The 13,141-nt window shown below is 37.6% G+C and overlaps 1 protein-coding gene and 1 long non-coding RNA gene across 3 annotated transcripts; both read left to right on the forward strand.

Annotated features, from left to right (window-relative positions):
• Positions 1-504: 504 nt before the first annotated feature.
• Positions 505-4,334, forward strand: LOC306871578 (uncharacterized protein). 2 transcript variants are annotated; one of them, XM_079419630.1, is made up of 4 exons: positions 505-635; positions 1,783-2,437; positions 3,486-4,171; positions 4,221-4,334. In XM_079419630.1, exons 2-3 carry the CDS (start codon positions 1,826-1,828, stop codon positions 3,636-3,638), a joined length of 765 nt encoding a protein of 254 aa, XP_079275756.1. In that variant the 5' UTR covers positions 505-635; positions 1,783-1,825; the 3' UTR covers positions 3,639-4,171; positions 4,221-4,334. The 2 variants fall into 2 exon arrangements, with proteins under 2 accessions (XP_079275756.1, XP_079275755.1); XM_079419629.1 differs by lacking the exon at positions 505-635 and adding an exon at positions 1,550-1,655.
• Positions 4,335-5,183: 849 nt separating this feature from the next.
• On the forward strand, positions 5,184-8,550 carry LOC306869034. The gene is made up of 12 exons (XR_013784145.1): positions 5,184-5,216; positions 5,705-5,749; positions 6,325-6,374; positions 6,560-6,606; positions 6,805-6,860; positions 7,003-7,049; positions 7,222-7,272; positions 7,467-7,493; positions 7,605-7,746; positions 7,992-8,037; positions 8,212-8,240; positions 8,393-8,550. It is a non-coding gene; the product is annotated as an uncharacterized lncRNA (long non-coding RNA).
• The last annotated feature ends 4,591 nt before the right edge of the window (positions 8,551-13,141 follow it).

Consider the following 13,141-nt stretch of genomic DNA (forward strand, 5'->3'; position numbering starts at 1 on the left):
ATGCACTTTCTTAAATATTACCCCGTAGCAGACATTTAGAAGCCACACCTAATGTTTCCAGGTGTTTATTGCAATCATTCTCTTTTCATCACTGTCACTTTTGTATTTTGAGATCCTTGTTTTACCTTCTTTATGTATTACAACATTAGTTTAAGGGGAAAAACATGTAAATAACCAACAGCATTTGGGAACATTGTGGTATGAGTATGTGTGTTGTGTACAGTAAGAGTTCGTATTCCTTTTGGAAATGGAAATCCCTCACAGTGCATCATGTTCCCACCCAGTGAATAATCCCAAAAACACATTTAAGAGTCCTGCTCAGGTGAGTCAGTTCTTTTGATAATGGTTCTTGGTAACACTTATACTTACAACTTTACAACTTGCGCAGTCAAATTTTGAAACTGTATGTGCATTTAGGTCTGAGTTGGCTTATACTTAGCCATTTGTATTTTTTGTAGGCTGCTTCCCTTCTTCAGTTAATTAAATGAAACAGAAACCGAGAGAGAGAGAGGGAGGTATTAGTGTGCTTGAGTGACGACAGGTTCAGACAGTGTGACAATTGTGTGTGTCAGAGTAAGGTGAGTTGGGCCCAGAACACAGAGAGCGAGTGAGAGTCACGCGAAAACAGCCAGAAGGTAAGTCACTTAACCACAAATGCTCTTGGCTTTGTCTTATATGTATGTTTATTGTTATTAGTTTTTCTGTCATTTATATTTTTGCATTTTATGTTATTTTCCTTTAAGTGTATAATTATTTTTAAGCTTATTATGAAGCAACCTTGAGATTCTGAAATGATAGATAATAAGACACTTTATTTGTATAGCAATATAAACAGCTTTTTTGATCATTTACAATACCAAATTATATACTCCCATGGTTAACTCTGAACACTATAGTTAGTCAATTGCTTTTCTTTTAAACAGCAAAACCTTTACTGAAACATTTTTAATTTATGACACTTTCAAACCAGTACTGAGAACTATCTTCAAATATAAGAAAACTACACCACTACTGACTTAACATTTCCAAAGTTTTGAGTCTTCAGCATGGCATTTAAATTAAAATAAGTTCACGTATAACATCTTAAAAACTTGTAGTTCCTATATGTAAGTTATGGGCTGTACTAAAATGTATATGTAATCAAATATTCATAATTTGCTCTTAATTTCATGTTCCATTTCATTTGTAGTTCAGCTATTTGTAAAATATTTGAAAAGCCCAGCTTAATGCACATCCTAATATGAATAATATAAAAAAAGTGCAATAATGACTGTGTAAATCTCTGCACAGTATGACATATTTATGAGTGATTTTGAGTCACAGTCATCTGTCTTGGCACCAGCTGCAGTTCCAGCACGACCAACTGGAGTCAAAGTCAATGACAGGCTGGAGTTCATCTTATCAAAAAGTCATAAAGCAGAGAGTAGCCTGTCATTTAAGGAGACACGCTGTTCCAAAATAGGAACTTACTGATACGCTGTATACACACAGAATGAACTTTGAACAGTCTGCCTATGATGACGTGACTGATAAACACACATTAATGTGGGATGGAGGGGAGAGATAAACCTCAGGCCATGTACATTTCATTTCGACAGTATAGCCCAGGAAGCCTTAGCCTGCATGCTGCTGCTCTTCTTCTTTTGTTTGATTGTGTAAGGAATGTCTTATGTAAATTCTCTCATGACAAATACATGGCTGATCTTTTCCCAACATTATTAGCAGATGACCACCACCACACGTCAAAGTCACATGTTTCCTTCTTCCTTCCTTCCTCTTTAGATTGCAAAAACTGGATTAACATCTCTCCTGAGTTCCCAAGACCATGACTATCGGCAGGAGCTCCAGAAAGAACAAGGCCCCTCGTTCTCCTCCTTTCCTGGACAAGGCTAACGGATTCTATGGGCGCTTGGATGAGATGTTTGGAGACGATGTACAGATGGAGAGAGAGACCACAGAAGAACAGAAAGGAACCTTAAACCTGAGAACCCAAGACAATAGTACAGCTCCAGGCTGGATAGAAGAAGATGAGCATGTGGTTGATTTTAACCAGGGTATGATGGATGACGATGGGACCACTTTACTGAAGAGAAAGCCCAGCAGACTGAGTCGCCGCTGGAGCAGGATGAGCTCCAGGAAGGGAAAATATGATAAATTTTCCTCAGAAAAAGAACTTGGTAATGAGACCAACAAACCCACCTCTGAAGATCTAAACCCAGAAGTGCCACCAGCAACCCAAACCCTGGGAAACAGCAAAGAACCAGAACCAACACTGCATTTCTCTGAGAGGGAGCATGCTGATGACCAGATTCTGATATCAGGGAAGAAAGGAGGAGAACGAGAAATGGAAGACACAAGAAAAGAGAAGACAGAAGGCAAACCGAATGGAGAGTTAATGGAAGTTGTAAAGAGGAACACTCTCAAGAATTATCGCAAGGTGAGATTTAGTTCTTGGTTTAATTCATTTCGAAAAATTCCGGAACCGGAATCAAAGACGTTCGACTCTAATGAGTCGGGTTTTTTTTAGTGAATTAAACACAATCTGCTTACAACAACAGCGTAAAATTATATTAGTTAACAACTGGTTGTTTACATAACACCGTGTAGATAAAGATACACATTAAGCGTAATTGGCAGTGGTGTTTTATAAATATTAGAAAAAATAAACGTGTTCCCGTATTTGTGCTATTGGTGTTTAATATGGCCATAGTTAATACTAAATATTGGTTTGCATTTATGCACCTTAAAAATACAGTCTACAAACCATTTTCAAATTTTGCTTGATAATAACTTCATTGTGAATAAATCTGAACATAACTGCGATACCTTCAATGTTCCATGCATCATCCCACTATCTATTTATGTTTAACTCATAAGGAGTTAATACTATTTGGAAGTACACTTGAGCAGGCAGGGCTATGGTTACTCTGTAACCATCTATGGTTTGAAGGAGGAAGATATTTTAGAGAGGCATCTGGGGTAAAGTTCCTTTTTCTGCTTTGTGCAAAAATAAGCAGTCTTTTATTTCTGCTAGGGTCCATCACCACAACTGTTTACATTTGCTGCAATATACCATGCTTGTCTCTCCTTTTCATCTCTCCACCCTACCTAAACAGTAATAATAGCTAGCCTTACTCCCACCCTCTTGTGTTATTAGTCTTTTTCTTGAACCATCTATCAGTTTTCTGTTTGCACTTATATGGTCAGAGGACAGATGCAAGTGATACAGGGACAACAACTCTTTTCAGTTGCACACAAGTTGACCTTGGTTAGAGGAATGTATGTGAATAACCAAACAACCCTTTCACCTCCATTCTGTCCTCTAGTTCAGCTAATAAGGGCACATTGTTTCTCTGTCAGAGCAATGACCCTGTAGTAGAACTGAAAAAACATCTTCCTTATAAACTGTGATGTATGTTCATATAGAAAGGGTGTTGTTTTCTGTGATAAACTGGCTTTATCATTTATTATTTTTCTAATTTTAGGCTGTGGACAGAGTTTTCCGTCGAGGATGGGAGACTTTCGTTGCCAATCTGAACAGTGTGACACTGACACCTATATCATCAACCGCTTCTTCGTCCACACCATCAGACAAAACTGAATTAAACAGGAATCGTGCTTTAGCAGAATTCCGATAACACTAGAACAAACTGATTTGTATTTTCAAATGACTGAGTAATTTCATTTATTAATTTAAATGTGCTCAAATATTTAATATGCATTGTTGTTCTTGCATAAAACTGATCTTGTTTTAAACCGATCATTATGTAACCTGACGTGAAAGGTCAATATTTGAACTTTTTATCAGTGTATAAATTTGTTATCACATTGTTAACTAAATAACCTGATCTTTGTTCCCTTGTGAGGCCTATGCTAATAATGATCCAACGTGGACAGATCTTTTTTATTTGATGTGATCATGTTTTTGAGCTGTGAACAGTAGCAGAGTTCCATGAATGTGTATCGCAGGTTATGTACCAAAGGGTTAACTCTTACAAAACAAACAAACTGGGAGCTCATGGATTTAAAAATAAATAAATAAATGTCATCAACTGGCAGTGAAGTATAAATAACTGAGCCAAGAGATGAAGTAAAGATGCTTTTGTTTTCTTGGGACTTATTTATCTACTCTAACTTAGGCTACTTGCTGAACCCAGTTTCCTAATGGCTTGTAGGAGAATTTTATAAAGTAAAAAGTAAAAAGTAAAAAAAAAAAAAAGTAAAGAGAATTTTATTTGTAAAGTCTTATTTTATCTGCATTGTGGCATCAAAGCAGTAAAAAGGAAAAGTGAGAAAAAAATAAATCTGTTTGGCTTGATTCTGTTCTACTGCTCAAAAGTGTTGTAGTGCTGTTTCCCATACGGCAAAAAAACAAAACAAAACAAAAAAAACGTGACCAACACATAGCAAAATATATAGAAAAAATATGCCAAATAGAGTGAAGCTCAATGAAATACATTTTTTAAAATATATATATATTAAGGGACTTAATATATATATATTTACACATATATATATATACAGTATTCTATTCTTAACATAGCAAAAGAGTCATGTTAAACATTGTGGATGATATGGTTCATTGTTCATCACACATAGGAATGGAAGGTCAAGTCAGAGGCATTCCATTGAAGGATACTATATCCCATGCAGTGTGCTCTTATTAATACTGGACAGTTTGACAATTAGGGTGGGTCATCTGGGTAATCAATGAGCACAGTACGCACAGTATACATATACATAGATGTAGACTAGAGTGAGTAGCTTTGCTGTTTCAAATCTATTATAGGCCTACTACCCTTCTATCGGTGCAGATATGATGCCATCTAGTGGAAAATGTGAAGCTTAAAAATGGACAGTTATTATTTTCATCTGCTTTTTATATTACATATTATTTTATATTATCTAGAGCTGTATGCGATACTCGTGTGTTATACATGATTTTGCCTCTGTCTGTGATCACTATGCAGCATTTATTAGTTTAGCTATAGGATGCCTATTAAATGCACTAGAATAACATGTTCTGCATACATTTTGTGCAGTTACAGTTTATTATTTTAGAACATTTTAATTCATAAACCACAATGAACGCTGGCGCCTTTAATGTAATCCAGTAGCCTCATTGGTTGTTTGTAAAATAGGCGTGGCTTTTACGTGACAAGAATAAAAGGAGCCGAGACCTTCCCTTCGTCCATTTTGGAGCAGCTTCTTCTCTGGTGAGTCGTTTCGCTATGTCTCTCTAAACTGTAGTGTCATTGTTTAGCGTTTTATATTGCTTTATAAGTTATATATAGCCTTCTGTTTTTCTTAGTATGCATTTAAAGGTTTATTTCAGTCCATAGGCCATTAGTAGGTAACTTCTGGATGTCCATTCCTTTGGCCCACGAGCCTTTATCTAAAGCCATCCTGGCCTACTTACTGCTATTATTTGAAATATTCCCATTATTATCAAAGCTTACTTGTTGCTATAGCATAATTAAGACACATTTTCAACTAGTTAGCTGTCTTTTAAGGCTTTGGCGAGATCTCTCAATGATGATAACTTTCACAGACCTGTACTGAAATACTGTGATTGCACTTATTTATCTGAGGAGAGATTGACGTTGATTTCTCGTCTTTTGCGTTAAGAGTTTTATTGTAAACCCCACATGTTCTGGAAGCTTCAAATGCAAGCACGTGTCTCAACTGCGCGTTTCTTTTGCAGCTGCGTCGACCACGAGGAGCACGACGTCCACGGGCTCATGGGAAGGTAAGGGTCACTTTTATAGTACTTTAACTAAAGCATGCATGGAAACCCATTTATATTGTGTTTTGGCTAGTTTCGCGTTTGAATGATGATCGCTGAAGTTAACGAAATATTACATTGAACGGCTCCTTATGAGTGCACAATACTCTCTGCATTATTGGATGCGTTTAACATGCTAGATTGTGCCACTTATGTGGACCTAAGATATTAAGGAACTCAATTAACTAGAACAGAGTAATATGGAACGGCTTGAACTGCGTATTAGTTCATTACATAAATGTAACGTATGGGTCCTTTTTATAATGAATGAGTTTAACTAACTTGATCTAGGATCTTACTCCTGTGGCGTAGGCCTGAATTATGGTCTACCCCACCGAAGTAACTGCAGCATTTATGTGCTGAGTGCATGAATTGACATCCAGTGCTACTGTGACGACTTATGAATTCTCTCTTCCTGAATTGCTTTGATGTAGCCGTTCTAAACTGAGTAGCATTGGACATCTTGCGCACAGTGCCAAGCGTTTTTGTTAGTTCTCGTTTGTGAATGCAGGCTCTTATTAAAAGCATTTGTTTTGCAGCTTCCATGCCATGTGCTGGGATGTGTAGACTGAGATTGGTTAACTTCAAGGTAAGCCCTTCAACTTTTGACTGTCCTCTTTTAAAGACCGAACACTTAAATGATGATTTCAAAGACAAGCATATGTCTGAATTCCAGTGATGTTTGCCCTTTTTGTTCTGACATAATGCAGATGACTGGAGTCCAGCCAAGTCACCTCCCTGTTGCAGTAATTAATTGTTCTGTTTTATTTTAAGAGCACCTTCACATGAACTTGAGAGCATGATGACCATGGGTTGTGTTGGTAAGTAGTTTTTCAAATTCAAAGTTTAGGTTTTAAATCTGTGTTGTCTGAAGTGATTTAAGTTTATATCTTAACTGGACGACAGATTTGTCACATGGCATTCTAGTCACCAAAGTATGATCAGACTGCATGACTGTAGTGCTTGTTTTTGAACTATGGTGGCTACTTTCTGTGCTTACCATGACTTATTTTTTTTAGGTTTGCCCCCCCCCCCTCATTTTTGTCGTGGTGGTCATAGTGCGCATTATGTTCAGGTGAGTTTTTGGCTTATACTGTTAATATCTAGACTGCTTTATTGCCCCATGGTGTGGTAGTCCCCAAAACCCTGATCAGACAGTGCTTTAAACCGGAGTTTGTTTCTCTATAGATTCAATATTAAAGCTCTTTGTCTCTTAGGTAGCGTCAGCACAATGAGCTTTCACCAAGGACCTGCAACTCCCAAGGTACTTCTGTTTTATTTTAAATGCAGTGTTTTGCTCCGTCTCTGTGATGAAGATACTTAGCTCACTTTGAACCTATGTGAAAAGTCACGAACAACTGAGAGATTTATTGGCCGTTTATTGTTCAGATTTTTCATGACCATGTCAGACCTCATTCCTCTTATTTTCTCGACAGGGCTGTTATTTGTCCAAGACTGAGTGGCTAAAGTCCTTTTGGTGGTATTAGGTAAGGTTACTTGTTCCCATGTGCTACTTATTAATACTCAGTACCTCTGTAATGTATGATTATCTTTTTGGAATCTCGTTCGTCTGAAATCCTGCTGAGAAGTTTATTAATGACGTTACAGTACATTTTTCAACTACATTTTGCATGCTCTTTGTATCTGAAGTGACGCCCAGATTTGTTTTCTTTCCTAAAAGGTTGCATATGTGGAGTACACTCAACAGGTAAGAATATACACTTGTCACTCCATTGAAATTGTCCCTTTTTAGTTAACTTGTATCTCTCAGTGCTGAATTCCCTCTAACTTTTTTTTTTTTTTTTTTTTTTTTGCGCAGTCTCGTTCGTCTGAAGTCCTGCTGATAAATTGAGAACTGATGTTACAGATTTGGAATTTGTATCTCTGCATCGGCATATTTCTCCCATCTTAGCTTTTTCCTCTTAACCTATAGGTGGCACCTGATGTGGTGGTTTTTACAGGTGAGAATTCTATTCCTAAAACAATGACGAACTTTATTGTAGCTGGTCCTTTTATGATGTAACTGGCGCACGTCTTACGCCCTGTCAATACCAGAACCTGAGAAGGTGAACCCACTGGTGCTGCCTGGGCAATAAGGTGATGACTTGTTGGGGTTACCAACAGTCTGAGAAGGACTAGCTTTAGCGTAGACCGTTTTTTTTCCTTTTCCTATGTTCCCTAACTGTTTCTCATTGATTCCTTGCAGTACAGTGGAGTTGTCAAGTCCTGCCACCTTGAGCATACCGAATCTGGTATGTTTTGTATGTGAAACTCTAGTTACATGTGAGCTAGTAGGTGTGATGACTGAGTTATCGCCCCAGTCTGATGATTCTGACTGAATGATAATCTCTGACCTCAGTAATTGGTTTCATTTAAAACTTGTACTTGTGACACTTATTTAAATTTATTTTTCTTCCCTCTCTCAGGTAGTTCCATGGCTGACCTTTTTTAAAAGGTTTGTTCTTATGGTTGTATTGCTCCTTAAATGATGACTTATATCGCCCCAGTCTGATTTGTTATGACTGATCGATAATTCTGATTAAATGTAGAAATTTTAAAGGTACTGGTTTAAGAGACTTGTATTGACACTCTTTACCCCCCCACCAGGTCACTTATTGCATCTGAAGTTGAACTGGCTGAAACCTGATGCTCATCCCTGCACTATATCTGCTGAAGTGTTGACTGGTTTTAAAGACTGACAGTATATTTTATTTTTTTTTTTTTAAATTCACAAGATGCCTGCAAAATAAATGGCTCTGAATTTATGGTTTCAAATCCAGTTTTGTGTCCCTGAGGTATCACCTTTTTGCTTGTCTGTATCATGGAGTTTCATCTAGTCTAAATTGAAATGTGATGTTTTGCGGTGCAATTCAGCTTCGTAAAGCTTTAGGGATCGTGAACCAACACAGCATTTATAATTCGAAGGTTACTAATATTAGAATGAACTTCATACAACTTAATGGTGTTTAACACTCTCCGTACTTAATATAGAAGTAGTGTTCAGTCATGATGTAACGTTCACTTAAAAGGCTCCTTTTGTCAGTTGCTCTAGTGTCAAATTTGTCAAGCGGAAATGCATCAACAGCATTTTGATGACTACTAATTTCTCAAAATGAGCAGTTGCATTTCTGAGTAAGACTTGAGTTGAAAAGGCAAATTGCTCCAGAACAAACTAAGCTAAAGTCGTAAGGTTATTTGCTACCACTTAAAGGGCTTTTTAATTCTGTTGGGAAGGATTCATGAAATTTATAAACAAATTGGCTAGTTGAGAAGCAGCCACCCTGTCTAGAAAGAGGAAGGTTGGAGATTGACTTGTAATTACTTAAACAGGAAAAAGATAACAATCGAAATTTGGGAAAAATGATCAGACCAGATTTGTCAAGGCAGAGTGTATTGGCAGACAGTCTTAATGCAGCTGAACACTAAGCTAGTTACAAGTGGTGTTTGAACGGCACACAAGGAAAACTTAAATGCCTTCCATTTCCAAGCAACTTTTCTTTGTGGGCCTTTAAAAAAACACTACCTGTTGGTAGTGCCGCAACACATCCATTAAGCATATCTGAAAAACCTATACATTTTCAGTCTAACAAGGTTTTTTTTTTTTTTTTCAAATGTTAAATCCTTCAGTCCATCGGTCAGCTGTAAAGATCTGAGCTGCTATATCAAGTAGCCAGTCCACACCTGTTAACAGGTTCTCACCTGTAACAGCGCTACATCCCACAATGCACCAGTGATGGGACTTAATATCATCAAGGGCTAAAACCTGGACAACATTCAGAAGACAAAACATTCACAGACTCTCCAACTGAAAGGCAGTTTAATTAAAATACAAATCACTCTGTTTAACAAAAGACTCACCTCTCGAATGCCATCTTTAGATAAAGCACCAGGTAGGTCCTGTTTGCAAAAACTAACAGAGTGGCTCCTGCTAATCGCTATTCAAGAGAAATTCATTAATCATGAAGTGTAATGTATAAAAACCCACACATTACATCTTAACACACACTTGATTCAAAACTATGGCCTTTTATGGTCACTAAAAGATGCGGAGTAAACAAATGTCAAAATCTGACCATTTAATTTCAGACTAACATTAGCTCCAAGTAAAGATATTGGTCATCTCTAGTAATAAAGCATATAGCTCTTTCCTGCAGTCCTCCAGTCTCAATCTGTCACCGCTGTCCACTACCCACACCAGTCCATCTGTACTGTCAAAATAATCTCAATGACTTTTGGCCACCCACATCCCAGATATTCAGCTTAAACCTAGTTTCAGTGTGAAAAAGAGAAATAAAAAATGATGCACTTGGTTACTATGCATCACAGTAACATTGGTAAACTAGTTTGTATAGCTGCACATTCTCTCTCTCTGTGTGTATACACATATATGTTTCTTAAAAAGTAAGCATCTTATAATGCTCTCAAACTCTTATGCAAAACATAACATAACCAGACTTCCGTCGTACCCTCTGTGCTCGAGTGTCTTTATGTTGAAGCCTAATGTTGGAGAGATCGTGCTGGCATCTTCGTCAAACTTCTTCAGGATGGTTGTTTTTCCAGCTTTGTCAAGACCTCTATAAAGAAAGGTTACTTATAGCATTACAAGTAATGAAAACATTTCACTAAACGAACCTTGTTTAAGTAATTAACACTCAAGTATGTTTGGCTAGAGAGTGCGTAAAGATGGAGCTGAAGGTATATGATTGGTTGCTTTAACTGTCATTCATACTTGGGCTTTTTCAATTGGTGAATGAGAACCGCGGCAAGGGCGTGTCTGCATTTCCAAAAGGTGAAGAAAGTTGTTCCTATATAGCAGCGTCCCCTTTTGTGAGTTTTCTAAACATGCGAGCTGAACTCCACCAAAAATACTTCTTGTAAAGTAGGTTCTATTGCTATTGTTAGTTGGGTAGGACGGGGGAAGAAGCCCCCTTTTAAATTGTTACATATTTAGATATAAATTTAGCATGTGCAGGATGATGATGTATCAGCCAATGTGTTACTATGGGAAATAAACAGAAGCTAACTTAGTTGTTATAGCACAAAATGTCAAATATTAAAAGAAGGGTAAGAATGGCCGGACACACACACAGACACGGACCTGAGACTCAAAACTGCAACCTTTGGGTTACGAGTCCGACTGTCTAACCATTAGGCCACAACTTCCCTAATATCCAAGCATATGAATTTTTATGGTGCATTCGGAAAGTATTCACCCTCCTTCACTCAATTTTTGTAATGTTGCGGGCTGATACTACAATCTACACTCCATACTTCATAATGACAAAAGTAAAAACTGAATTTTCGAAGATGTCTGTAAATATATTAAAAATAAAAAAACTGAAATATCACATTTACACAAGTATTCTGTACTTAGTTGAAGCACCTTTGGCAGCAATTACAGCCTCAAGTCTTTTTGGGTGACGCAACAAGCTTTGCACATCTGGATTGGGGGATTTTCTGCCATTCTTCTTTGCAGATCCTCTCAAGCTCAGTCAAGTTGGATGGGGACCGTCGGTGGACAGCCATTTTCAGGTCTCTCTAGATGTTCGATAGGGTTCAAGTCAGGGCTCTGGCTGGGCCACTCTAGGACATTCACAGAGTTGTCCCTAAGCCACTCCCGTGTTGCCTTTGCCGTGTGCTTAAGGTCATCATCATGAGGATATGTCTGTACTTTGCTCCATTCAGCTTTCCCTCAAGCCTGACCACTCTCTCAGTCCCTGCCGCTGAAAAACAGCCCCACAGCATGAGGCTGCTACCAGCACACTTTACTTTTGGATGGTACTCTGCAGGTGATGAGCAGAGCTGGCTTCCTTCAAACATGATGCTTAGAATTGAGGTTCATCAGACCAGAGAATCTTGTTTCTCAGAGTCTGAGGCCCCTTTAGGTGCTGTTTTGCAAATCCCAAGTGTGTTTTCATGCGTCTTCACAGAGCAGAGGATTGAGTTTGGCCACACCGCCATAAAGCCCAGATCGGTGGAGTTTTGCAGTGATGTTTGGTTTCTCCCATCTGCATATGATCATGGAGCTTAACTAGAGTGACCATCAGGTTCTTGGTCACCAGTCTAGACAAATCCCTTTTCCATAAATTGCTCAGTTATGGGCGACCAGCTCTGGGAAGAGTCCTGGTTGTGCCAAACGTCTCCCATTTGAGAATTATGGAAGCCACTGTGCTCTTGAGAACCTTCAGTGCAGCAGATAATTTTTTTTTGTAGCCTTCCCCAGATCTGTGCCTCAATACAATCCTGTTTCTGAGCTCTGTAGGCAGTTCCTTTGACATCATGACTTGGTTTTCACTCTGATATGCATAGTCAGCTGTAAGGCCTTTTATAGAGAGATGTGTGCCTTTCCAAATCATGTCCAATCAATTTAATTTACCACAGGTGGACTCCAATCAAGGTGTAGAAACATCTCAGCAATGATCAAGAGAAATGGGAGGCACCTGAGCTAAATTTCAAGTGTTGTTGCAAAGGGTCTGAATACTTTCTGAATGCACTGTACATATTTAATTGTATATATACATATTTAACTCTATAAATGCCAATTTTATGATTTCACTGAATTAACCTATAGGTTTCAATTAAAGCAAAGATGTCTGAACTGTACATATGTATACACTTCTAAATCTGAAATAGACACACAATTAGATCAATTATCCTCAAAACAGTTTCGAAACATCGAAATTCCTTGAAACGTTTTTAATTTCAAAAGTGCTGAGATGAGATTTTGTGCCATCTATGGTCAAAGGAAAAAAGAGTGGGTTAGGTCATCTTGACTGGTTGTACTCAATCACTATTTAACATTTAACATTAGCTGCCAAATATTATAGTCTCTTAATTAAGGGTTTTACATTAAAGATTAAAAAAAAAAAATTGCAAACAAGCATGCACAATAACATTAATACAGAGAACCTTCGCATTAGTGGTGTTGATGTAAATTACAAGTGGAAGAAAAAAGCATATTGTTTTTTTTTTTTGGGGGGGGGGGGGGGGGGGGGGGTCATACTATTTTTTATTGTTTTTGCATAGAAAGGGTAATATATAATTGTCCAAAATCTTCTTCACAATAAACAGACCCTTTCCACCTCACAGTAAAATTGCAATCAAAACAAATTGCCTGCAAAAAATAATAATAATAAAGATGTTATGTGGTACAATCATCATTTTAATGTTTATATGATCTCATTAAAAACAATAATATGATGAATAAAAATAAATACTGTGATCTAAAACGTGTAATTGAATAGACTGTTTATCAGTGTCCTTTGGCTTTCACCGAAAGAAAAGTGTAGCTTCATTAATTGTTGGACAGCCCCCAAAAAGAAACTTACGGTAAATTCCTTGTTTGTTTAATCTGTC

This window comes from Barbus barbus (genome assembly GCF_936440315.1).
Source record: "Barbus barbus genome assembly, chromosome: 1".
NCBI classification, from domain to species: Eukaryota; Metazoa; Chordata; class Actinopteri; order Cypriniformes; family Cyprinidae; genus Barbus; species Barbus barbus.